This window comes from Bufo gargarizans, chromosome 6 (genome assembly GCF_014858855.1).
Source record: "Bufo gargarizans isolate SCDJY-AF-19 chromosome 6, ASM1485885v1, whole genome shotgun sequence".
Taxonomy (NCBI): domain Eukaryota; kingdom Metazoa; phylum Chordata; class Amphibia; order Anura; family Bufonidae; genus Bufo; species Bufo gargarizans.
Genome location: NC_058085.1, coordinates 267,349,727 through 267,377,425, shown reverse-complemented (window position 1 = coordinate 267,377,425; position 27,699 = coordinate 267,349,727). Strand labels below are relative to the sequence as shown.

Below are 27,699 nucleotides of genomic sequence, written 5' to 3'. Positions count from 1 at the left end.
GGGTCCGCGAAAAAAAACGGAAAACGGCACAACGGCCACGGATGCACACAACGGTCGTGTGCATGAGGCCTTATACCTTATGTCTGTGGAGGATCCAATCCTGGTTTTGGCTCACAATCGCTGATGGAAATCACTGATCAAAACACTGACGTGTGACTGAGGCTTAAAGGGGTTATCCCATCATAGCCAATGGGGGCCTATCGCTAGGATATGCCCCCATTGTCTGATAGGTGCGGGTCCTACCGCTGGGACCCGCACCTACAAGCAGAACGGAGCGGAGAAACTTGAGGAGGGCGCATGCGCAGCCGCCCTCCATTCATTTCTATGGAGCCGCCGAAAATAGCCGAGCACTGGCTCGGCTATTTCCGTTTGCCCCATAGAAAAGAATGGGAGCGGAGGTCGCGCATGCGCGGTGCGCTCCCATTCACTTCAATGGGAGAGGCGGGGAGCTGCGCCTGGTGGTGGACGGACCCCGGGAAACCCGGGGTCCTCCAGCCACAACTCTAACCGGCTCCGTTCTCCTTGTAGCGATATGCCCCCATTGTCTAAGATGGGATAACCCCTTTAAATAGGATCCACAATAAAGATGTCCAGGATTTTGAGATTGATGGCCTGTCCTCGGGATAGGCCATCAATATCACATCGGCAGGGGACCAACACCCTGCACCCCCACTAATCAGCTGTTTCCCTTTCACTTCAGTGGGAGATGCTTTGCAGTGACCAGCTTCATCCACTACACAATGGACAGTAGTGTGTAGTCCCAGCACCAGAGCTAGAAAGAAATGGCTAAGGGCTCATGCACATGAACATGTTTTCTTTCTGTGTCTGTTCTGTTTTTTTTTGCGGACCGTATATGGAACCATTCATTTCAATGGATCCGCAAAAACAACGGAAGGTACTCCGTGTGCATTCCGTTTCCGTATTTCCAGTCCGCGAAAAAAAGTCGTGCATGTCCTATTATTGTCTGCAAATAACGGTCCGAGGCCCCATTCAAGTTCAAGTCAATGGGTCCGCAAAACATACGGAACGCACATGGAACACATCCGTATATCATCCGTATTTTGTGGATCCATACTGTAGAAATGCTATGCCCATGCCATATTACTCATGTGTTTGGTAATTAACGGATGGCTTACGGAAACCATACAGATATGTTTTGTGGAATAACGGAAGAGGACTTAAATCAGAGAAAAAAAAACTCAGATACGGAACAACGGATCCGTGAAAAAAAAGACCGCAAAACAACAACGGTCGTGTGCATGAGCCCTAAATCTTGGGGTTGCTGGGTTTCGAACTCCCGAACATCTGATACTGATGGCATACCCTGAGGGTAGGTCATCATATCAAAATCCTAAACAACCCTTTTAAGGCATTATAGAGGTAATTTATTAAACAGAAATTTGCCTATATTAGGTGTATTTCTGGTGCAGATTGCGACACAAAGATCTGCGAATTTTCCCCGCTCATGCCAGAGCTAAAAAGTGGGTGGGGAAGAGGAGGGACTGGCAGGGCTGTCTCATTTACCATTTTCTACGCCTGCTTCAGGTGTAGAAAATGTTCTAAATGTAAGACAGTTAGGCTGGTTTCACACGGGCCTTGCGGAAAAAGATGCGGGTGCGTTGCGGGAACATGCACGATTTTTCCACGTGAGTGCAAAGATTGTAATGCGTTTTGCACGCGCATGAGAAAAATCGGCATATTTGGTACCCGAACTTCTTCACAGAAGTTCAGGTTTGGGTTAGTTGTAGTGTAGATTGTATTATTTCCCCTTATAACATGGTTATAAGAAAAAATAATAGCATTCTGAATACAGAATGCATAGTACAAGTACATGTTATAAGGGAAAATAATAATGATTGGGTCCCCATTTCGATCATCACCTAGCAACCGTGCGTGAAAATCGCACCGCATCCGCACTTGCTTGCGGATGCTTGCGATTTTCACACAACCCCATTCATATCTTTGGTGCCTGCGTTACGTAAAAAACGCACAAAGAGGAGCGTGCTGTGATTTTCACACAACGCACAAGTGATGCGTGAAAATCACCGCTCATGTGCATAGCCCCATAGAAATGAATGGGTCCGGATTTAGTGCGGGTGGAATTCGTTCACCTCACGCATTGCACCCGCGCGGAAATCTCGCCCGTGTGAAAGGGGCCTTGGGGCTTATGCATACGAACTTTTTTTTCCATGTCCATTCAGTTTTTTTTTTTTTTGTGGCCCATATGCAGAACCATTCACTTTAGTGGGGCTGCAAAAAAACGGAAATACCCTATTATTGTCCGCATTGCTTGACAACGATAGGACTGTTCTATTAGGGGCCAGCCTTTCCGTTCCTCGAAAGGCGGAATTCACACGCCCAGTATCCGTGTTTTGCGGAGCCGCAATTTGCAGACCACAAAACACCCAACGGTTGTGTGCTTGAGTCCCTAGGTCTCTTTCAGATGAGTGATACGGAACTTGTCTGAGTTATGTCAGTGAAAAACTGAGAATTTTGGCCTCATGCACATCCATTCATTTCAATAAGGCCACAGAAGATGCGGACAGCACAAAGTCTGCTGTCCATGTCCATATGTCTGTTCGGCATTCTCACAAAAGAATAAAAATAGAACATGTCCTATTCTGGGCCATCTTAGGGACAAGAATAGGCATTGTTACAATGAGTTTGCCAAAAAAATGTATGCAACATGGACGTCATCTGTATTTTTTGCAGACAGCAACTTAATATGGTCGTGTGAATGTATCCTAACGAAGATGTATAGTATTTTATAGTCCTGATCTTTCTGACTCAAGAATAGAGTGCTAGAATTCAGTAAAGACTGACACACAGGCTGTTATTGGTTACTGTTCTGGAGACCTAGATAACTTTATTTTAGGGATCGTTTGTGGAAAATGCTCCTTAAATACCTTGTGTCACTGAGAGAGTTGCCATTTTGGTTTCATGAGAGAAGGATATGTAGCCTGAGATCACACCAGTCACGAGTGGAGCTACTGGAATATTCACTTGATATGAACTGTATAAAGGGCCATTGAGGGCAGCCGACATTCACTCCACAGTGATTAGTCGAGCAGTAAATAGATTTTAAAGGGAACCTGTCACCGGGATTTTGTGTATAGAGCTGAGGACATGGGTTGCTAGATGGGCGCTAGCACATCCGCAATATCCAGTCCCCATAGCTCTGTGTGCTTTTATTGTGTAAAAAAAACTATTTGATACATATGCAAATTAACCTGAGATGAGTCCTGTCACTGAAATAAGTCCAGCGTGAAGGAGCGCAGCACCGCCCCGCATCCTCAGAATCTCCTCCTTGCTCCCCGACGTCAGACAGCCAGAGCGCTGTAATCTCGCGATGCGCGAGCTAGCGCATGCACAGTGTCGTCATAGTGTTCCTTCCCTGTGCTGGCATCAGCCTCAGGGAAGGAACAGTGCATGCACTAGCTCGCGCATTGCGAGATTACGGCGCTCTAGCTTTCTGATGTTGGGGAGCAAGGCGGAGATTCTGAGGATGCGGGGCGGTGCTGCGCTCCTTCACGCTGGACTCATCTCAGGGACAGGACTCATCTCAGGTTAATTTGCATATGTGTCAAATGTTTTTTTTTTACACAATAACAGCACACAGAGCTATGGGGACTGGGTATTGCGGATGTGCTAGCTGACGTTGATTTAAAGGGAACCTGTCACCGGGATTTTGTGAATAGAGCTGAGGACATGGGTTGCTAGATGGCCGCTAGCACATCCACAATACCCAGTCCCCATAGCTCTGTGTGCTGTTATTGTGTAAAAAAACCGATTTGCTACATATGCAAATTAACCTGAGATGAGTCCTGTTCCTGAGATGAATGGTCCGCCTCTGGTCCGCAAAATATGCGGAACAGTTGAGGACCGTAACTACGGTTGTGTGAATGCCCCCTAAGACTGGTGTGTGAAACGCTCCTCAATGGCCCGCATTTATGGATGTCAGTGCACCTAGGTCCTGGAGTAAACTGTTCCAAAATGTGACACAGGTTAAGGAGTCTATGGAGATGTGGACAGAAACTACAGCTGAGCCCTTATCATCTAGCATCAGGCACTGTGTTAAATCTGGTGCAGTTTGGGAATGTCTGAAGGCCCATTTACACGGGCCAATGTTTGGGGAGGAGTTTTTGTACAAACGCTCATTCCCGATAATTGCTCCTTCTAAAGGTGCCACAGATCACCAGATGATTGAGAAAACACTTATTCATCCTGTGAAGGTATTGTGGGCATGGACACCTTAATCATCGTTTCTGGGCAGCAGATCATCCCCACACCACAGAGGTGATTGCTGTATGTAAATGCATTGTTCACCTGCTGTAACGATGAGGCAATTATAGGGAACGAATGGTTCTTTTCCGGCAGTTGCCTGCTGCATTCGCCCATAGGGGCCTTAGGCTTCTTTAACACTTAGGCCCCTTTCACACAGGCGAGTATTCTGCGCGGGTGCAATTCGTGACGTGAACGCATTGCACCCGCACTGAATCCGGACCCATTCATTTGTATGGGGCTGTGCACATGAGCTGTGATTTTCACGCATCACTTGTGCGTTGCGTGAAAATCGCAGCATGCTCTATATTCAGCGTTTTTCACGCAACGCAGGCACCATAGAAGAGAATGGGGCCTGCGTGAAAGTCGCAAGCAAGTGCGGATGCGGTGCGATTTTCACGCATGGTGGCTAGGTGATGATCGGGCTGGGGACCCGATCTGTATTATTTTCCCTTAAAACATGGTTATAAGGGAAAATAATAGCATTCTGAGTACAGTAAAAAAATAATAATTGTGATGGAGGGGTTAAAAAAAAAAAAAAAATAACCACTTGATCGCGTAGTTGCGGATCTCAGTCTTCTTCTGTAATGTTGAGCTGCCGGCTAAGGACCTGTGGTGACGTCACATCACATGATCCAATCACATGGTCCCTCACCATGGTGAGGGACCATGTGATTGGACCATGTGATGAGCACAGTGACGTCATCAAAGGTCCTATTCCTGTGCACAGCAAAGAAGAAGACAGAAGAGATGCCGGCTGCGCGACCAAGTGGATTAAGGTGAGTTAAAAAAAAAAAAAATTGTAACCCCTCCAGCCCTATTGTACTATGCATTCTGTATTCAGAATGCTATTATTTTCCCTTATAACCATGTTATAAGGCAAAATAATACAATCTACAGAACACCAAACCTGAACTTCTGTGAAGAATTTCGGGTTTGGATACCAAACATGCAGATTTTTCTCATGCGCGTGCAAAACGCATTACAATGTTTTGAACTCGCGCGGAAAAATCGTGCATGTTCCCGCAACGCACCCGCACCTTTTCCCGCAACGCCCGTGTGAAACCAGCCTTAGGGTACTTTCACACTTGCGTTGTTTGATTCCGGCAGGCAGTTTCTGACTGATCAGGCATTTTTCAGACTTTTCAGGATCCTTATCAAAAATGCCTGATCAGTCAGAAAAATGCATTGCAATACCGGATCCGATTTTCTGGTGTCATCCGGCAAAACGGATCCGGTATTTATTATTTTCTAATTTTTAAAGGTCTGCACATGCGCAGACCGGAAGGACGGATTCAATGCCGGATCCGGCACTAATACATTCCTACGGGAAAAAATGCCGGCATTCGGGCATGTCTTCAGTTTTTTTTCGCCGGAGATAAAACTGTAGCATGCTACGGTTTTCTCTTTTGCCTGATCAGTCAAAATGACTGAACTGAAGACATCCTGATGCATCCTGAACGGATTGCTCTCTCTATTCAGAATGCATGGGGATATGCCTGATCAGTTCTTTTCCGGTATTGAGCCCCTAGGACGGAACTCTATGCCGGAAAAGAAAAACGCTAATGTGAAAGTAGCCTTAAGTTATTAGATTCGGCTGCCTGGAGCTCCCTGGATCCAGCATTGCCGGATGTTACCACAATGCTCACCAGCCTCATTCACTGTGATGGGAGGCGGCGGAGTGTCTGTGACAATTAATGTGGCACATGGTCAATTTGCAATAGTAAATCCACCACAGTGTGAGTTTTGGCTCGGGTGTTCCTCTAAAGCAGGCATGTTCAACCTGAGGCCCTCCAGCTGTTGGAAAACTACAACTCCCATGATTCCCGGACAGCCCACAGCTATATCAGCCTACAGAAGGGCATGGTGGGAGTTGTAGTTTTACAACAGCTAGAGGGCCGCAGGTTGAGCATCCCTGCTCTAAAGTAACCATAGACCTTGAACAATCTAAGCATGGATGACTTATTAAACTGATAATCGTTACATTTAGTGATGTACTAAAAACAGCTGGGTCCCTCTGTGTGGCCAATCAGCAGAGCTGAGAAGGGTCACATGACACACCCTGCTGCCCTGACTCCAAAGAAACAGGAAGTCTCTTGTTTCTCCAGACTGATGGGGAACTTATGTTTGTTCTTCTGCTTATTAGACTAGATTTTGGTGGAGACATTTACTTAGGGCAGTTTCAACCACTACAGTCAGTTTTGGCTGGATATTGTCCACTAACCTGAAGGAAACCTGTCCTGCCCTTTAAGTCTCCATTACTTTGTCTCTTTCAGATTTCTCTCAAATACCATTAACCCTAATAAGTCCACCTCTGAACTACACGCCCCAAATATGAGCTTCCTACTGTAGGAAGGGACTGGACAATTGGGATTCAGTGCTCTATATCAGGGTCCTCCTACATTGGGAAGAGGGGGGGGAGCAGGTTACACATATATATATATATATATATATATATATATACACGCATATGTGTGAAGGAGGAAGACGAGGACAATAATGGACTGAAGAAACCCGAGAAGTCTCAGCAGAACAGGAAACAGTCACTTTGTATTGCGCAGGGAAGGAAGAGGCAGAGGAACTTTCACAAGAGCTTGCAATCTGTATTTTACTGAATGTAAAAAGGAGGAAACTGCATTGTCTATAATGTGAATGTGTGATGGAGGAAACGGTCCCATGTGTGTATTGTTCAGGTGTGACCGTGGCTCAGGACGGCTCAGTGTACACAGGTCTGTTTTGTCACTTGCCAACGGGAATTGTGGGGCTTAGTTATATCTGCTTCCGGTGTAGCTGAGTGGTAAGAGATAGGGTTGTCACTCAGCTTTCCTAGAGCCCTGCATGGCATATCTATTTAGTGATGTCAACACAGGAGCAGGAGATGTCCTTCAGAGGTGTGGAAGAGCTGGGTGACTGTTGTTTCTGCCATATGCCAAGTTGTAACCTGCCTGGATGAACCCACCCTCATAAAGCTCTACAGCAGCCTCTAGAAGCCAGAGCAGCTACTGCACCCTTGTCATGGGTCCATCCACCGTGTGTTTTTGTACATGTTTGCCTGAAGCTGGTTTCGCTCTACAGCGGAAGTGTAGTTGTCAGGAAGTTGCATTCTCACCACAGGATGTCATAATCGCTTCTCACCCACACCCTTAGTGTTCCTATTCTCTCCTATCCCTAAACCGGGGAGAGAGCTGTGGCCGACAGCGGTCTGTCTGCTCAAAGGCTGTTGGAGAACGGGGGCAACAGATGCACCCGCTGGGAGAGCAGTCCATGGGATACAAGGTGGGTGAAGATTGCTGTCCATGCATCAATCTCTTACTTTTGACCCGACTGGGAAGCTGAACTTGGTTCATGGTCAGCGGAGATGGATTTACAGGACGTGCCAGAGACCGAGGTCCTAGCACAGGGACCAGAAATGTGCAGGTTGCTGTGTACTATGGCTTTAAATTAAGGTTAAGTACGGTTATAGCAGTACCGATTTTGTCAGTTGGTTTCTTGGGACTACCTTGTATTGCATTGCAGTAACTTGTAGACCTATGGAGATAACATATTGAATATTGCCAACTTTAAGCCTGCTGCACCTGCTAAGCTCGGCTCTGCTGCTTCTGCCTAACGCCAATGTACCGGTAGCTAAAAAATTTGCACTATTAGACCTTCTCCTATACTAGCATCTGATGGACTGGGGATAGGACCTTTCTGCATCTGACAAACGTAGCTCTGACAAAGTTAGTTGTATAGGGCTGTGATGGAACTAAAAACGTACCATTATACAACATTACCAGTACCGATCTCATGCTTATTGAATATCAGATTCTTGGAGATAAATTGCTCCTTCTACGGTACAATTCTGCACAGTGTCTGGTCTCACAGAGGATACACGGACTCAGGGCCGCCCTGCGGTTTACACGTCTGCAGCGAAGGATGGAAAGTTGGGGGAAGTTGTGTTTTTGGGGCTTCCTCTAATCGGCTTCAGCTGTGACGTATGCTCAGATACATAGTGTGATTGTATCTGCACAGATGTAGCAGAGCTGACTTTATGTAACTATTTAAGGTTCTTGAGTTAAAACAAAGAGGTTCATTTACCTGCAAGACCTATGGAGAACCTTAATTGAGGATTCACGCACACAACCGAATTTTGGATTGTCGACTGATCCTCGTGTTTTGCGGACCCATTAATTTCTATGGTTCCACATAAAAAAGGACGGCACACAAATGTCCGCATCCGTATGTCCGTCCCGCAAATTATAGAACATGTCCTATTCTTGTCCATTTTGCAGACGAGAATAGTAATTTCTATTATTGGAACTGAGAAAAAAGCGGATTGTCCAAGGAAGGTGTCTGTATTTTGCAGATCCGCAGTTTGCGGACCTCCAAAACAGGATACGTTTGTGTCCATGTAACGTGAAGCCGAGTGATATCAGTATAAGTGGCACTAAATGATAATTCTGGCTCTGCTGCGTCTGATGGACTTTACATGGACAAACTCAGCTTTGCTGTGAGCTGAACAGTTTCAGATTTTACATGCCATGTTCCATTCCATACCAATTTTGAGAACTTCATATGAACATGTATGAAGTGCTGTTGAAGTAGCTTTTGGCTGGTGTATGTAGGATATATTCACACATGCCACTGTCTCATTACTTCCAATGCGACTTTCAGAAATCCATGGAGTTGCCACCAAAAAAAAAAACTGACGACTGAAACAGATTTTCAGTTGCAGAAGCTTCGGCAAAAAATTACCCTGTGTGCATATACCCTTAAAGAGAACGTGGGTCTCAACTGCATTAAATGTCCTATTCCATCCCTTAAGGTGACTCCTAAGGATTCTTTTGGTTTGTAAGGAGTCAGGGCTCCAGGAAGGTGTCATGTGACCCCTCTTGGCTCCTAGAACATATGGGAAAGGTCGGGCCTTATCTGCTGCCATCTAGAGGGATCTGACCCATGGGGCACCATGTGTCCATGTTTTTCTAGATATAAACATCTCCAGGATAAAGTTTTGACTTGGAAACTTGTGGGTGATGCAGAGCGGAGCTTTATCGCTTCACAATAGTAAACTGTGTTCTTTTATCAGTTATGGTTGGGTGATTTGCATAAGTGACTCCAATATTTTCATAGACCAAGATAAAATGGCCCATAGTTGTGTGAGGGGACAGAAGTTTCCATTTAGACATTGCCAGTAGTTCAGGAGAAGGATGAGTAAACGATGCTTGTGTTTTCGATCAACGGTAAGACAGATGCCATGGGTAGTCCTGTGGGGGGACAGCTGGTGGTACATGGGTCAGGGGGGTCCCGTAAATATAATATACTGTGGTAGATTATACACGTCAGGAGATCCCTTAACTTGTCATGATCTACATGTAGTTCCCTCTTAAATTTTAGGGAACCCTGCTCAGGTTCATGTTCTGTGGGGCCTCCCAAATATGGGACCCTCCCCAGTTTCATAGTTTCCAAAGAGGCTTTCCACTTGATTCAGTAAATTTCCACCTTTAATGCTTTCTAAGGACTTATGTTGGTGTGCTAATAACTTCTGTCCACCCTCTCCACAAAATGGTATGGCCCGTCTTTGGCTCCATAGCTTCATTTAAATGCTGGTTACTGAACCTGATGTCTCGATGATGTAAACCTGAAAACATGATATTTTTTGGACATCTGAGTGGAAAGTCATCTCACAATTTGGCATACAATTCTGGAGTGAAATGGAGCTTTTCTTCACATTTTCCATGAACGCAGAACGTGTGTGCACAAAGGTGTATTGCGTGGAATTTCTGCGGACTTGTAAGGGTTTCTCAGAACGTTGTGTCATAGTCCAGGATTCTGAATTGTTATTGTCTCAGTAGATGTTTCTTATTACATCCAGGCTTCCCTACACTCAGCGCCAGTATACATGTGCCAGTGTGTGTGTATTGAGCATTAGTCCGTGGCAGTCAGTGCATGCTGAAAGTTATAGTTTCACACGGGCAATAGAGTCACATATCACTAGTATAGGGAATAATGATTGCCAATTTCCTGTTCCTTAAACTGGACAAAATAAAACACTTGGGGGGACATGACAATGACACATTGACAAGTGAGGTACAGGATACTGACACACTGACCTTTTGGGGACAGGATAATGACACACTGACAGATGGACAGGACACTGTCATAATATGACTTATGCTGACATTAGGGGTACAGGGCAGTGACACTTGGGGCACAGGACAATTAGAGAATGCTTGGGAGTAGAAGACCATGTTATGCTGACACTTGGGGGAAGGGCAATGACATTGACGCACTGAGACTTGTTATACAGAAGAATTTTGGGTCCCCATTTAACGATGATATCTCTCCCTTAGTACACAGGGCCTGACCCCAGCGAGTCTCCCATGTCACGATATGACAGGAAGCAGCCCACCCGGAACCACCGGAACAATCCCTGCTGCCTCTGCTGGTGTTGTTGCTGCAGCTGTTCCTGGTGAGTGTGGTCTCCTCGTTCTTTCTTCATCTGTGTCTCATATTCCAGCACTATAAACAACTTAGGCCCCATCTAGCTTTTAGATGTTGATGACCTATCCTCTGAATAGGTTATCAATATCAGATGTTTGGGGGTCTTGACAACCAGCACTGCCTGGCAGTCAGCTGTTTTCTGTTGCCAGTCGGGTGTCGGACCCTCTTGATCTGATATTGATGACCTATCTAGAGTATCTAAAGGCTGGAATGCCCCTTTAAGGCCTTTCAACCATCCATGGCTAGAAACACTTTAAGGAATTTTATTTTTCCATTTCCTATGTAGGAATGACGAGCGCAACAGACGTCGGAGATTATCACGAGACACCAAGTTGGAGGTTGTCGCTCACTGTGAGGTCTGGTAAGTGTGGCACTGAGAGTCACATAGTGGAAGGGACAATGTGCCCAGCAGAGTATTACCGGAGAGGGGTGTGCTGATCTTGTGTGGGGCAATGACATGTTCATTCGTATGATGATGTACGTGGGATCAGGAGTGCATGGTAAGGAGGCCAGTGGAGGCTACAGACTCATATTGTAAGGTGCAGTGTTTTCCAGCAGCACAGAGTCTTTCAGCTTAAACCTATAGGGTTAGGCCGAATGCACACGGCCGTGAGCGGTCCGTGGAACTGCGGCCTGGATTCCTGCTGAGAGCAGGAGCGCACAGCGTCATTGGTTGCCATGACGCCGTGCGCTCCCTGCTGCCGCCACAGTACAGTAATACACTGGTATAGATCATTACTGTATTGCGGCGGCAGCAGGGAGCGCACGGCGTCATAGCATCCAATGACGCTGTGCGCTCCTGCTCTCAGCAGGAATCCAGGCCGCGGTTCCACGGACTGCTCACGGCCGTGTGCATTCGGCCTTATTGTGAGGGAAGGTCGTCACTGATCTTACTTTTTCTTTTATAGCTCAAAACCATCCTCAGAAGAGGTGCACAGCTGGTCTCATTCATTCGAGAAGCTGATGAAGAACCCGGCTGGTCGCAACGTGTTTCGGGAGTTTCTCCGCACAGAGTACAGTGAGGAGAACATGCTGTTCTGGCTGGCATGTGAGGAGCTGAAGAAAGACAACTGCAAGCATAGCATTGAAGAACAGGCACGCATGATCTACGAGGATTATATTTCCATTCTGTCTCCCAAAGAGGTAACAGTACCTATTACTATAGATTAGGTTCATCTTCTACTAATCTTGACTCATGGCTGGTACTCCAGTTACAACCAAAGCTGCAAGACTGACTAAATCTAAGTGGCAGCCAACAGATTTTTAAATGTAGCTCTGGATGCGACTGGAGTATAATACATTATGTATTCTAGATCAGTACAATGTAAGGAAAGCAACATATTTGTAATGATTTGTGGCCAAAAGTAGTTTCATACTTTGTGCAGAAAATATATTTTTATATATACCGTATTTATCGGCGTATAACACGCACGGGCGTATAACACGCACCTTCATTTTAGAGGGAAATTTCAGGAAAAAAAATTAAATTTCAAATAAAGCCTCTGATCTGCCCCCTCTGGTAACGCAAACCCCCCCCCCCCCCTCCCTCCCTCCCCAGTATTAATCATTGGTGGCAGTGGCCACAGGGTCCCCCTCCTCCCCCCCATCATTGGTGGCAGTGTCAGTTCCTATCGGAGCCCCAGCAGTGTAATGCTGGGGCTCCGATCGCTTACCATGGCAGCCAGGAGTCACGCTACTGAAGCCCTGGCTGCCATGGTATGTTAGTGAGCAGAGAGCAGCGCATGATACTCACGTGCGCTGTGGCCGCCGGTCGCTCCTTCTCATAGGTCTGTGCGGTGCATTGCTAATGCTGTAAGCATTAGCAATCCGCCGCACAGACAGAAGAAGGAGCGACCGGCGGCCACAGCGCACGTGAGTATAATGCGCTGCTCTCTGCTCACTAACATACCATGGCAGCCAGGACTTCAGTAGCGTGACTCCTGGCTGCCATGGTAAGCGATCGGAGCCCCAGCATTACACTGCTGGGACTCCGATCGGAACTGTGGGATATGGCCGGCACATTCATTGGTGGCGCAGTGGCCACAGTCCCTCCCCTCCTCCTCCTACTCTGTCCTCGTTGGTCTTCAGCGGCAGCCGCGCACAGTGGGGAGGGAGGGACTCCCTCCTCCTTCCTCCTTCCTCCCCCCTCCTCCTCCCTCTGCTGTGCCGGCCGGCTCAGTCCTGCCTCTCTGGCCTCCGGAGGACACGTTTCAGCCCTAATCGGCGTATAACACGCATACATCATTTGCCCCCTATTTTCAGGGGGAAAAAGTGCGTGTTATACGCCGATAAATACGGTATGTTTGCATACAGTAAGGTATCTGAATAATATGTAAATGTAAAAAAAATTTCATTGAAATTATTCCCATATTCTGATTATCTGAATATGGATTTTGCATTCAATTGTAGACAGAGTACATTGTGTCTTGTTTGAAGTGGGTGTATTCATGGGTATTTAAAGGGGTATTCCAGTAGTTCAATGGTATCCCCTATCCTGTGAATAGGAGATAACTATTAGATCAGCAGGGGTCCTACCCTAGAGCTGTACTCCGCTGTATCCGAAATTTCCACAGAGATGAATCTGCAGCTCCGTTCATTTCAGTGGGACACCAAGAGGTACGGAGCCCCTGTTCTCGTGCTTACCAGAGGTAGGACCCCCACTGAAACTAATAGTAAGAAAAGTAAGATTATTTAATTTTTTATTATTATTATTATTATTTTTTACACATTTATATAGCGCTACTATATTCCGCAGTGCTTTATAGACCTTAGCATCAAGCTGCCCCAATGGGGCTCACAATCTAAGGTAGTGAAGAGTTGTTTGGACATATATCTGTATGGCATATTTGAAATTTTTTTTTTACATTCCACATTGAGCTGTTTGTTATTCAGGATTGTGAATCATTACAAAGCTTAGAAAATATCGACCTGAGAAAAGAAACCGCTTGTCCTTGGGTTAGTAATAGGCAAATTGATCAGTCACATTGAATTGAGAGACTTTGCTGCCCTCATGTGGCCATTTACCTAACTAACGATAATTCCCTGGATTCTGCCTCTGCTCATTGAGATTTGAGGTTTAAAGTTAGCAAAGGGAAGTATACTTCATGTAACTGAAAATTGTGGGGGACTGACAGTAGAATATGGTATCAAGGTTAGAAAATAAATGTATAGCTGTATATATTAAGACTATAACGTAATACTGTACCTATATGCAAGCTTATAACTACTATCATTCTCTGTCCAATATACAAGAATATAGCTACTATAATACTCCCTCCCAGAGGTCGCGCTACATTTTTGTTGGAAGAGTAAAAATACTCCTCTTACCATTTTTGAGGAGTATTTTTAGCCGATAAGGAGTACGAAAGTTAGAGTAATTCAAATAGTTAATACGAAGGCCTACATAACATTAGGGGTTGCTATTTATGCATGAAAACCATTACCAGTATTCTAGAACTGTCTTCCATGCATAAATAGCAAATTTAGACAATTTTAAATGTAGCTGACATCATATACTAAACATAAGACCAGTGCCACCTCAACAGTGTCACCAGTTCTTGCCGGTATAGATGCGAACAGTAGACTCCTTATTAGTCATTCCTCCAACGCCTAAAGCTGGGGACACTGTTAGGGTCCATTCACATGTCCGCAAGTGTTTTGCGGTTCGCAAATTGGCACTTTAAATAGAAATGCCTTTTCTTGTTCGTGTCTGCGGACAAGAATAGGACATGTTCTATTTTTTTGTGGAATGGAAGTGCAGATGCGGCCCTATTTTGTGGATGTGTGAATGGACCCTTACACTCAGCGGAAATGGAGTTTAGGGGCAACTTGGTACCAAGCAGCAAGCTCAGTGGTCTCAGATTGGATGCTAATGCTATGTAGTCTTAGAGTGGCACAGAGAGCTCTGCAGGGTCAGGTTGGCACAGTATGTGGCTATGTAGGCTTAGGGTGGCACAGAGAGCTCTGCAGGGTCAGGTTGGCACAGTATGAGGCTATGTAGGCTTAGGGTGGCACAGAGAGCTCTGCAGGGTCTGGGTGTTAGGCTTAGGGTAGCACAGTGTGGTAATGTACTGTATGTAGTACACATAGTGGGATGTAGTGTGATTATGTACTGTTATACTATTATAGTGTACATAGTGTGATGTACTGTATATAATGTTATAGTGTACATAGTGATACAGTATACTGTATATAGGGTGATAGTGTCCTGGACTATAGTGCACATAGGTTAATAGTGTACGGTATATAGTGGGACAGTGATGCTTTTCCTTGGCCACTACTGTCTGTGTGTGAACCCGACCCTACTCCTCATGCAGCATCCTCTCTTCTCCCCCTGTTATCTCCAGGATTAGCATTGACAATGAGAGTAGGGGTATCTGTAAGTCAGTCATGCTGTGACATCTGTGTATCAGCCAGGAGGCTTGTGCTGGGCCCTGCACCGGGTACACAGGCACATCACAGTCTGCTGCACCTATAAGCTAATCCTCCTTTATTTTTCTGACTACGGGACAATAGAATGACCTGCCCTGAGGGTCTCCCTCCCGTGTCCTCACTGTCTTGCAGCTGGCGGTCAGACCCAAGTCTGAGGTTGGTGTTGCTTGTTGCTGGTCCCCTGTTGGCGTGTCCAGCGCTGAGACCCCCGCTGACTTCTATGAGCAGGAGTCTGAAGCGCTCAGCCACTTTTCCTCACTACTGAGCGCGGTAGTGAAGAAGGTCCCATAACCCTTCTATTGAGGCCATCTTCAGTACTGCACTCAGCAGGGAGGAGAGACGGCGCTCGGCTGAGTGCTTCAGACTCATTATTCTAGAGAAAAACAAGACGCTCAGATCTGCAATCCCCGCTAAATTTTACTACACAGCAAGGCCACTTACCCCGCCAGTGGCGATCGTGCGCTTCCTTCCTCACTTCAGAGCGGTGTGCCATAAGCTGCGGCAGCCCGCTCAAACTGACCAATCACTAAGCTCCTTACTGTAAAGAGCTTTGTGATTGGTTGTTTCAGGCAGCAGCAGCATCGCTGCACTGCCCTCGCCGTTCACAGCGCTCACTGTGCTGATGAATGGCAGGGAAAAGTCTAAGGCATATCTGTACGCCCTAGACTTTTTCCAGGGAGTAAAATGGTCTGAACAGGCATCTATGACGCTTGTACAGGCGTTATTGCGACCTCTGCTCCTTCCTATATACAAGAATACAACTACTATAATAATGTCAAATATGTACAAGAATATTGCTACTATAATACTGCCCCTCTGTACAAGAATATTACTACTATATTATTACCTCCTGTGTACAAGAATATAACTACTATAATACTACCCCCTATGTACAAGATTATAACTACTATAATACTGTCCCCCTATGTACAAGAATACAAATACTATAATACTGTCAAATATGTACAAGAATATAGCTACTATAATACTGCCCCTATGTACAAGAATATTACTACTATATTATTACCTCCTGTGTAAAAGAATATAACTACTATAATACTACCCCCTATGTACAAGAATATAACTACTATAATACTACCCCCTATGTACAAGAATATAACTACTATACTCCGGTTTGGAAGGGTATGCTGGTTGAATGGTCCAAGATGGTTCAATCTCGCACTTTTAATTTTCCTAACCCTAGTATGCCACTTAACTTACTACAGAGCCACATCCACCCCTCTGTGCTAAACCCCTCCGGGATTTGGTCTAAGCTCGCTGACATTCCTCTGCGAGATGTCCTTCTCCCGGACGGTAGTTTGAACTGGGATTCAGTGGTGGACCTCCCTGAGGTTAAAGCGGCACCCTTTTTCCACTTAGCAGATTTTAAACGTGACACTAAAAAGTGTACTGGGCCCTTTGCAGGTAGTAGCTCCCCCTCCTGGCTTGAAAAGAGGGTGTTGGCTGCTAAACCCCCCCTTAGACCGTTATCCCAGATGTATAAAGAAATACTTTCTTCATTTCCCCCAGAGCTACATTATGTGGTCTCCTGGGAACGGGAGCTATCCATGTCTCTTACGGAGCCGGAGAAGGCGTCCATTCTGTCCCACTCACACGGCTTCAGTCGATGCGTGAGGATTCAGGAGAACTCCTTTAAGCTTCTCAGTAGATGGTACAAAACACCAGAGTTCTTGCATAAATTGAACCCTGAGATCCCTGAATCGTGTTGGAGATGTGGCACAGGTATTGGGTCTTTGTCGCATATTTGGTGGTCCTGTCATAAGATTCAACCGTTTTGGAAATCAATTGAGACATTGGTCAACCAAATATGCCATACTAAGATATCACTAGATGCTAAGCTCGTACTATTATGGTGCCCTAACAGCTCTCTCACTCCCTCTAAGCATGATCTCCCCACGATGCTGCTTACAGCAGCGAAGCTACTTATTCCCTTTTTGTGGAAAAATGACTCCCCACCGACTCTCCTTATGTGGACTGACAAGGTGGACCAGATTTACCGTTTTGAGGAGCTGGCGCATTGGGAGACCAACTCACGTGCCCGCTTCTTAAAATTGTGGTCCCCATGGAAAGCCCATAGGAATTTTACAGGATAGAGCAGAAGTTATCTCACTTCCTTGTTTCCCCCCCCCCCCTTCCCCCCTTCCCTCCCTCCTGATTGCTCCTTTCCCTTCTTCCCTTCTACATTTTTATTTGGCGTTTCTTATTGACTATGGCAAGATTGCTTGTATTGTCCATACATGATGTATATGCTGGATGTGCTTATGGAGATTTGTCATCGCCACTGTAATGTCATGTATGGGTCTCGACCCTGATCTTTTGCTCTCTTTCAATAAAAAGAAATATGGTTAAGAATATAACTACTATAATACCCCCTCTATCTTCAAAAACCTAACTTCTATAGTACTTCCCTCTATGTTTAAGAATATAACTAGTATAATGATCTTTTTATTTAAAACTTGCAACAAAATATTACAATAAAATTATAGGGGTAAAATGAACAAACATATGATTCCATCACTTAAAGGGGTATTCCCATCTCAACATTGGGGTCTTATTTCTGGGACATGTTCCCAATGTCTGATATGTTCTATACTTACAATGGAGCCCACAAAGTCCCGGAGGGCGCACCGCACATGCGCGGCCGCCCTTCATTCATTCCTAGCCGCGCACTGGCTCAACAATTTCCGTCAGCCCCAGAAGAAGTGAATGGAGCGGTGGCCATGCTTGCTCAGTGCTCCTCCTATTCATTTCAATGGGACTTCCAAAAATAGCCGAGCGTGCTGCTCGACTATTTTCGGAGCTTCCATAGAAATTAATGGAGGGCGGCTGCACATGCGTGGTGCGCCCTCTGGCACTTTGTGGTCTCCATTCTAAGAATAAGTGCGGGTCCTAGAGGTGGGACCACACCTATCAGACATTAGGGGCATATCTTGGTGATATGCTCCCAATGTCCAAGATGGGAATACACCTTTAATAACCTCAGAAACATCATGCAGAACATGGTACATGAATCCTCTTCCAGTATACATTATGTGGATTATATTCCAGGTCTTTCTTATATACTGTCTTCAGACTTTCTATATTATACTTGACAGTATTACATGGGTGACCTTTTTATTAATGACCAGGCAGCATCACGCATACCACAGATGGTACCTTTTCACCACATTTATTCCATACAGAGAACTTTTACAATATATCCCGAGCTGCGGTGGGAAGTCCCCTTACATTAGCTGAGGGTACAGCTGTCCTATTAGATGGGGTAACTGCAGGGCCAGGGACACGACCTTCCATACTTGTGTACTGAATGGACATTCTGATAAGAGATGCTTGTCTCTAGAATCTGGTGACACTGATCTCCAGGACAGGATCTGTCTGATACATTTTGGCACTTCAGATTGGCTCTGTCATAAAGTCCTAGCCACACCACCTTTAAGATCCTGTAAGATTTTTGCAGCCTGTCTTACATCGATATTTAGAGATTTCCTTGGCTATATCTGGACCCTAAACTGAGATCTCAGCAGGTTGTTGTGCATCACCTTCGTATTGAGCAATCTGACTTTATACATACACCTAATGATCTTACTGATTATATGAATGTCATACCAGGACACTTTATTCTTAATGTGCCCTGAGATCCTCTGAATGGGGTCACCTATCGACCTCACAGACACAAACTGCTGGATTTGGCACTCAGACAGCACCGTGGCTTCATCACCGAAGCCTTCCAAAATGAGAAATTTCTCATCAAAAACATCAAATTAAAGAAGAGCCCTGGGCAGGGCATGGTGAGTCTCCCATCCCTATGGAGGAGATAAGCAGTGGTATTCCTGACCACTCCCACCCTGCTATCCCACAAGAAGTGAACAAAGACATTGGTTAGTCTGGGGCGCACACTATCTTGCTTTGGGAACACCACCGAGATACACAGGAAGAGCGGAAGCAGGAATCTTCTCATCAAGCAGATCTTCTTCTGATACATCAGCTTTCAATGCTTCCAGCTCTGCACCTTTTGCTCACACACTGCCACCTTCTCCTCCCAGTTCACCTTCCCTTCATCTACCGCTCCAAACACAACACCCAGAATCTTGATCTTATCCTGAACTGCCCTGAAGGGCACAGAGAGGACATTGCTGTCATTCCTCAGCCACAGCGCCTCGACCTTCTCCATGTTCACCTCTGGTGTGAATTCCATTCGGCTCTTCCAGCAGACAGTGCTGGGAATCATCCAGATGCAAACCACAGAATGCAGCGTTTTGTGTCTGGCCAATCCTCCACATTGTTTGCAGGAATGCGGCCGGATCTCCGCCCAACCCCATTATACTTAATGTGGCCGGCAGGCATTCCGTCGCCATCCGGCAGTGCTGGCTCTGATGAATTTTGGCAGGCCGTCCTCTGCCGGAACAGCCTGCTGGAATTCACACCGCAGGTGTGACACTAGCCTTAGACAGTTTGGAGAACGCTGCTATTTCTTGTTCTAGTGCTGCACGTCATCTGTAGAAGACACCAGGAGCGTCACATCGTCCATGTAAGCACAGAACTTTATATCTTCCACTTTTTCCTGAATATGACATCTCAACCCCTGAAAATCTATATTATTCAGCAATTTCCCCAAGAAAGGATCCAGACTAAAGAAATGTGATAGTGGTCTAAAAGGACAACCCTACCTCATACCTGACATGATCCTGAAGAGATATCTTTGGTAGTCATTAATCAGAGGCTGGCTTACTGCCTCCCTGTAGAGAACCTGCAGCCATTCTACAAAGCGAGCAGGAAGGCCGTGCTCCAACAACATCTGCTTTTAAAGAATCTAAAAGGCCTTACTCTAGTCTAAGCCTACAATATACGCTCCTACCTCATGTTTTTTCATGTACGTTATAGCTTCTCTCACCAGCCGTAATTAGTCCTCTTTAGTCTGGTCTTTCACACCACACGTCTGGTTAGCAAAGATTAGCTTATTAGTCACCTCGCTCAGCCTGTAATACAAGATCTTGGCCAGGATTTTATAATAAGTGTTTAACAGACACAATGGATGCCAGTTTTTAGTATCCTTTAGATTTCCCTTTGGCAGTAAAACTAAGACAGATTGGGGGCCCATGCACACGACCATATCCCTTTTGGGGTACACAAAATGCGAACCTGAAAAATACAGATGCTGTTGCATCCCCATTTCTTGTGGACCCAACACACGAATCATCCATGTTCCACTTCCGTATGCCTCTTTCACACTACCATTTTTTCTTTCTGTTCACGGGGCATTTTTTGTGTTCCATATAAGGAACTATTCATTTCAATGGTTCCGCAAAAAAAAAAAAAAACGGAATGTACTCCATATGCATTCCGTTTTTCCGTTGCGTTGAAAGATAGAACATGTTCTATTATTGCCCGCAAATCACGTTCCGTGGCTCCATTCAAGTCAATGGCGCCGCAAAAAAAAAAGGGAACACATACGGAAATGCATCCGTATGTCTTCCGTATCCATTCCGTTTTTGCAGAACCATCTATTGAAAATGTTATGCCCTGCCCAATTTTTTCTATGTAATTACTGTATACTGTATATGCCATACGGAAAAACGGAACGTAGAAACGGAAACAAAAAAACGGAACAATGGATCAGTGAAAAACGAACCGCAAAACACTGAAAAAGCCATACGGTCGTGTGAAAGAGGCCTTATACAGAAAGATAGAATATGTCCACAGAGTGCAAACCATGGATCCACTGAAAACAATGGGTCTACAAATAAAATGTGGAAAGCACACTGACTCCATGCAAATTTTGCTGATCCACGATTTGCGGACCGCAAAATGAATATGGTTGTATGCCTTAAAGTGACATTGCAACATCTTCCCTGCAGAGAGGATATCATTTTAAACCTTCACCAGATCTGGAGCTAATAGGTCCCTGAACTCTTTATAGTACTCTCTGGTCACACCATCTAGTAACGGACTCTTCTTGGGTTTTAAGAAGTCAATGTTCCTCTTCACCTCCTCCTCAGTTATGGGCTCAGTTATACTTTCACACTCTTCAGATAGAATTTGATGTCCCCTTCCCTAATCTGCCCCCTCTAAACAGATTCCCATATTAATCTCCGTTGACCTGATGGAGTTTCTTCTGCTTTGACTGCTCCGTCCTGTTCTCATCTAATAATCCTGTCATAAGCCTCCTGCTTTGCCCTGTTCTTACAAGCAATAACAGGGTCAGAGGTGTAAACCTCCCCATTATCAAACAGGCCCCCTGCTTTAAGAGGTTTGAGGAGATCATACTGCCTCTCTCTCATCTTCTGCTTTATCTGGTTGATGCTCATCCACCTTCTCTCCACTATTTGTCCTGCTGTATAAGCGGCTCAGCTGCAGTCTCAACACAGACTATCTCCACATTAATGTGTCTCCTGGTGGCACTTATATTAAACTACTTGATGTCCCCTTTCATGCACTTCCACCACTCCATCGTGTTATCACACATACACTGGGTCATTTTCTGCTCATTATAGAAGGTGGTAAATGCCTTTGTAGTGGATCCTGGGGCACGAGCTGTTCACTTTCCACTAGCGCCTACCACAGACCATAATTCATGTCTTTCTTAATGTACAAAACTACAAACGATCTATTCTGCTGGCGTTAACCCCTTATGGCAAGTATACTGTGCACTGTCAACCACTAAATGAGCCTGCTGGACCAGATTAGTATAGCTGGATCTATCCACATTACTGTAGGCGCTATTAAGAGGTTTCCTGCTCCACCAAACTATATCACAGAAATATAGTGGCAAATATGGGGGAACTGCTCAAACCCCAAACACTGTAGCGTGTTTCTCATTGGGGGAGCAGTCCCACCGCATGTGGACCACAGCAAACGACCATCCCCAGCAAAAAAATGCGTACAATGGAGGATGCTGCCACGGTCCACATGCACCACAAAGGCATCCTACACAAAACGGAGCATTGTGCGGATGAAAATATAATTATATAAATCAGAGAAAAAATGCACCAAACTGATATGACACTGACTATACTTCAGACTGTGTTCACACCATAGTTAGCGTAGAGGTAGGACCCTTGCCATGCTGAGAGACCATGACATGGTGCATGATGGGCTCCGATGTGTTCCTGACAGAAATATATTGGCAAAAGTCTCAGCTTTTAATATCTGCTTGTATGACTAGCTAGTATAGTCAGTGGCATATCCGTTTGGTGCATTTTTTCTGTGATTTATATCCACCAAACTATACCCAACTTCATAATCAGTACATTTTTTATTAATGGTTTCATTAATTTTGACATTTTGGGCTCTGGCCTCCCTCTTTTTCTCCATTCCCCAGCACTCTACTTTGGGTATTGTGTTTGTTTCTTTATCTCTCTTCAATATGGCAAATCCGCTTGTCCAATTCATCAGCCTTTTCTTTGGATGAGTCTTTATCTTAATCTCATCTCTCAATTTAAAAATTTGGATTTCCAGTTTAAATAAACTTTTCAGATTCAGTTGATTCACTAGTCACCATTTTCAGATTATCACTTCCACCATCACCATGTTGTAAGCCATACTCCAGACTCTGGGGTTCCCAGGATCATCAGCCCAGCTTCCCTCTTCCTTTGCTGGTTGAGAAGCCATACCACCTCCCAGCAGGGAACTCACAAGTCTATCTTCTCCTGTGTACAAGAATATAATTACTATAATACTGCCCCTTAGGTACCAGAATATCACTGCTATGATACTGCCTTTATGTACAAGAATATACACTGATGAGCAAAAGGGTAACAATGTTTTAAACTCTTGATTTTCAGCCTCCATATCTCACAAGTCAATGCAGCTTCGGACGTGAGACAACCATCATTTTATAGACAATCCTCTTGGCTATCTCATACATAAATTGGACTTGCAACTATTTAGCATATGATTAGTTATGCAGATTTTTGTCATGTAACTGCATTGTTACTGTTTTGCTCCTGGTGGTGGAACAATCTCTTTCTTCTTGTACACTACAAATTACAACCTTTTCTCACATTCCCTAATAGCTCAGTGTGGTACTAGGTTGATTCCCAAGTGAAAGGTCACTGGTTTGAATCCAGGAGAAGCTATGAAGAAGATTTCCCAAGAAAAGAGAAACAGCATCATCCATCTCACCGATAGCAGTATGTCGGCCAAGACAATTGCCAAACTGCATCATGTGAGTGCCATGACAGTTGAAAAAATACAAAATGAGGTCTGTTCATCCATTCCAAAGCCAAGAGGTGGACATCCAAGCAAAATATTGGAGTCGATAAGTCGGCTCATGACAAGGTCTATCTGTTCTGGCACGACAAACATGGCAGTGGAGGTGACTCGTATGCTTCACGTCAGTGAGATCACAGACATCCATGCAGTTGACATCCAGTTGGCAAAAAAGTACAAACAGTGGACAGTAGAAGACTGGAAACAGGTGATTTGGAGGGATGAGACGAAAGTCAATAGACTGGGCTCTGATGGGTGCAAATGGGTCTGGAAGAAACAAGGGAAAAGGGGGCTAATGGATCGAAAAAAATTGAAGAACCTGTCAGGTTCAGTGGAGGAAGCCTGATGATATGGGGTTGTTTCATAGCCAAAGGCGTTGGATACTTGACTAGAATCGATGGTGGTTTCAATGCTCAGCTCCATGTGAGTACCCTACAAGACGAGTTACTTTGTACACTCCAGTGAAAAGGGTTGGATAGTTTTCCAGCAGGACAGTGACCAGAAGCATATGTCGAGATTGGCGAAGAAATGGCTCAATGACAATGAACCCCCACAATCCCCAGACCTCAACCTAATCAAACACTTGTTGGTGGAGTTGAAGAAAAAGCTGTATTTGTACCCAAGTGAGTCTACCAGTATTCACCAACATTGAGAATGTGTAGAAGAGACCTGGGAACAGATTTTGGTCGAGACATGCTTTAATCTGGTCGAGAGCATGCCCAGAAGGATTCAGGCAGTGTTGAAAGCCAAAGGTGGATTTACAAAATACTAACAAAATTATAAAAATTTAAATAATAATAATCTTTATATAGCGCCACTATAATCTGCAGAGCTTTACACATTCACAAGGTTCATGTACAAAACAAAAGACATCACAACGTAACTGGCTAATAAATAACTGAATAACACGGGGAAAGTGAGAGCCCTGCTCTCAAGAGCTTACAATCTATACGTTTTAGGAGCAAAGTTGCAAGTCCAATTTATGTATGAGATAACCAAGATGATTGTCTATAAAATGATGGTAGTTTAACATTTGAAGGTGTAGTGGATTGTGAGATATTGACCCTGAAAGTCAAAAGTTCAAAACATTGTTACCTTGTTGCTCGTCAGTGTAACAGTTACACTGTAACTACTATAATACTGCCTCCTATATCCAAGAATATAACTACTATAATATTGCCCTCTATATACAAGGAAATCCTATAATACTTTCCTTACTTCTTTCTTACGTACAAGAATATAACTACTGTAATATTAGCTCCTATGTACAAGAATATAACTAATATACTACTGTCCTATTTGTACAAAAATATAACTACTATAATATTGCCACCTATGTACAAGAACTATAATACTGCCTTCTATATAGAAGAATATTAGTACTACAATACTGCACCTATGTACAAGAATATATGATAGTACTGCCCTTATGTATAAGAATATAGCTAGTGTATTACTGCCTCCTATGTACAATAATATAACTACTATAATACTGCCTCCTATGTACAAGAATATAACTACTATAATGCACACCTGACCAGTTAGTCTGCCCTGGAGGCTGGTTTTAAAGTCAGTATAAAACTGAGTCTGCTTTCATAGCGCCTACCAGTAGCCATTTGGCTCCAGGAGAAGTATATAGTGGGCTCAGCATGCATGTTGGTACTTGCATCCCTGGATCCGATGAAAGCTGTAATGGCCCCCGACGGGGTTAAAAGCAGAGTGTGCTTGGCGTGCATGCTGTACCTGCGCTCCCTGGACTTTGTGTGGCTGTCATGGCCCATAACAGGTAGGAACTAGTGTTAGGGACCACTCATGGAGGCGACTTTGACGTGGTGAGTGGCTTATTACGCTTTGGCCAAAATGTACACCAATGCCTCATTCAACATCCAGCATAGAGGCAGGGCAGAGTGCTGGTTGCAGAGTGCGATTGCATTTGTGTTTTTGCGTTTGTATCTGTATTTCGCCATAGCAATGTGCACCTGCATACAGGGTTGTGCTGATTGAACCCCCCACATTTTTAACTACTATAATACTGACTCTTTAGGTACAAGAATATAACTATTATCATACTGCCTCCTGTATACAAGCATATAACTACTAAAATACTGTGCTTTTGTACAAGTATATAACTAATGCTGCCCTAATGTACAAGAATAGAACTACTGTAAAACTGGCTACTATATACAGTACAGGAATATAACTGCTATAATACTGCCCTTATGTGTAAGAATATAGCTACTGTAAGGGTCCATTCACACGTCCGTAGTTCATTGCAGATCCGCAATACACCCGGCCGGCACCCCCATAGAAATGCCTATTCTTCTTCGCAATTGTGGACCGGAAGATCGGCGGCCCGCTCCGGAAATGCGGATGCGGACAGCACACTGTTTGCTGTTCGAATCCATTCCTGCCCCATAGAGCAATTTGCGGAAGGGATGCGGACCCATTATTACGGATGTGTGAATGTAGCCTTATACTGACTCCTATGTACAAGAATATAACTACTATAATGCTGCTCCTTTGTACAAGAATATAACTACTATAATACTGCATCTATGTACAAGAATATAACTATTATAATACTGTCCATATGTAAAAGAATATACCTACTATAATACTGCTCTCTATGTTTACAGTATGTGTATGCTGTTTTGTGCTGACAAGCTCTTTGTCGCCCTCTACAGGTCAGTCTGGATTCTCGGGTTAGAGAGGTGATCAACAGACGGATGCAGGAGCCCTCCTCTCACACGTTTGACGATGCCCAGTTGCAGATATACACCCTGATGCACAGAGACTCCTACCCACGATTTCTTAACTCGGGCATTTACAAATCCATGCTCCAGAACATTTCACGCTCCAATTCGGAGTCATAGGTTTGAACCACTTCAGGGGCTGCAGAGACTGGTCGATACGCACATTTTATACAAGCTGTTGGGAGCAAGAAGGGGAAATTTAAGGGGCAGTTGGCGCACGTCCTGTTTCCTCCAGCCACTTTCCAAGATCCATCCTGCCTCGGAATGCAGAGCGCCGCAGAGCCTCAGCCCCCCATAGCTTAAGGAGAATTTAACGACGACGCCTTCACCTCACACCTCTCCTGACCTCCCTCTCCCCCTCTGTTTACTGTGTGCAGGAAGACAATGGGGCATTAGGTACTGTATGGGGGGAACTTACCTCAGGACGTAAATACTACTGAACTCCCCAGGGGGGGTCCTGAGAGGAGAGGGGTCCAAATATTTCATATAGTAATGCCTTTCTTGATAGAAAGGGCTAAGTATGGGAGCTTGGGGAGGGAGGCGGGTTGGAAGTGTGCTTTATGAGCTCCAGGCTTCGAAGTTCAGTACTGGAAGAAATAGAGATGTGAAATGCTCTGGTACCCCCTCCTTGTTCAGTGTCTGCATCGTCAGTGAGATATTTAATATGGAGGGGGAGGTACGATTTTATTCAGTTATTGGGGATTCTGTTCTGATTTTACGTTTCTGAGCGTTGAGGAGTGGGGTGCTAGGTTCTCTCCTAATTAGTGGTGAGGAACCAGTGTGGTGGATTTTGGGGAGGGTGGGCAAAATTTTCCTGCTTTAAATACATATACATTATATTACACATAATACCCACAACTTGCCAACAACATGTAGGGGGGGGGGGGGGCGGGCGTCTGTTTACAGTGTGGACATTATCAAGCCTCATTTCAAGCTGAGACGTTGCCTGTTTGTGGAGAGAGGTCAGTCGAGAAACGATACCTTTCATCCATCAGCAGGGTCTATATCAGATTTGGGGGTATTGTCTGCCCCCTGCTGGCCAAAACTTCCTAAAGCTACCAAATACTCCAGCACTCCTCGAGCAGATGTGATGTCACCGTCTAACAGTGTTACTTTTCTTTCAACACCTCCATGAAAATTTTAACAGACTTTTTATAAAAATATATATGTGCAAATATATATATATTATATCTATATTATGTGATGTGGCTAATGTTTTATATAAGCCTCTTATGTGTACTCCTGTATAGGATAGTGCTGCCTTGTTTGTTTACTCCCTCTGCTGTTGCACAAGGGAACAGCACTAGGAAATTGGTGTCCTCTGTGTCTCAGCTCCCTCTGCTGGACAGCAATATATATATGGCTTGTGTCACTGCTCCCTCTGCTGGTCAGCAATATATTTTCCCTGTGTTATAGCTCCCTCTGCTGGTTAGAAATATATGTTTGATGTGTCATTTCTCTCTGCTGGTCAGCAGTATACATTCCATGAAATAAAGCTCTCCATGCGGGTCAGAAGTACATGTTA

The 27,699-nt window shown here is 44.8% G+C and overlaps 1 protein-coding gene across 4 annotated transcripts in view; it reads left to right on the top strand.

Annotated features, from left to right (window-relative positions):
• The window catches only part of RGS19 (regulator of G protein signaling 19), a 62,219-nt gene extending 34,851 nt beyond the window's left edge, over window positions 1-27,368 (top strand). For 3 of the 4 annotated variants that reach the window (XM_044298998.1, XM_044298996.1, XM_044298995.1), the window contains 4 exons: window positions 10,611-10,729; window positions 11,048-11,122; window positions 11,670-11,904; window positions 26,106-27,368. In XM_044298998.1, the coding sequence (XP_044154933.1) occupies window positions 10,641-10,729; window positions 11,048-11,122; window positions 11,670-11,904; window positions 26,106-26,294 (588 nt within the window). In that variant the 5' untranslated portion in view covers window positions 10,611-10,640 and the 3' untranslated portion in view covers window positions 26,295-27,368. Of the gene's footprint in view, window positions 1-7,400; window positions 7,558-10,610; window positions 10,730-11,047; window positions 11,123-11,669; window positions 11,905-26,105 lie in introns of those variants that run through there. The other variant, XM_044298997.1, reaches the window with a different exon arrangement.
• Window positions 27,369-27,699: the final 331 nt, after the last annotated feature.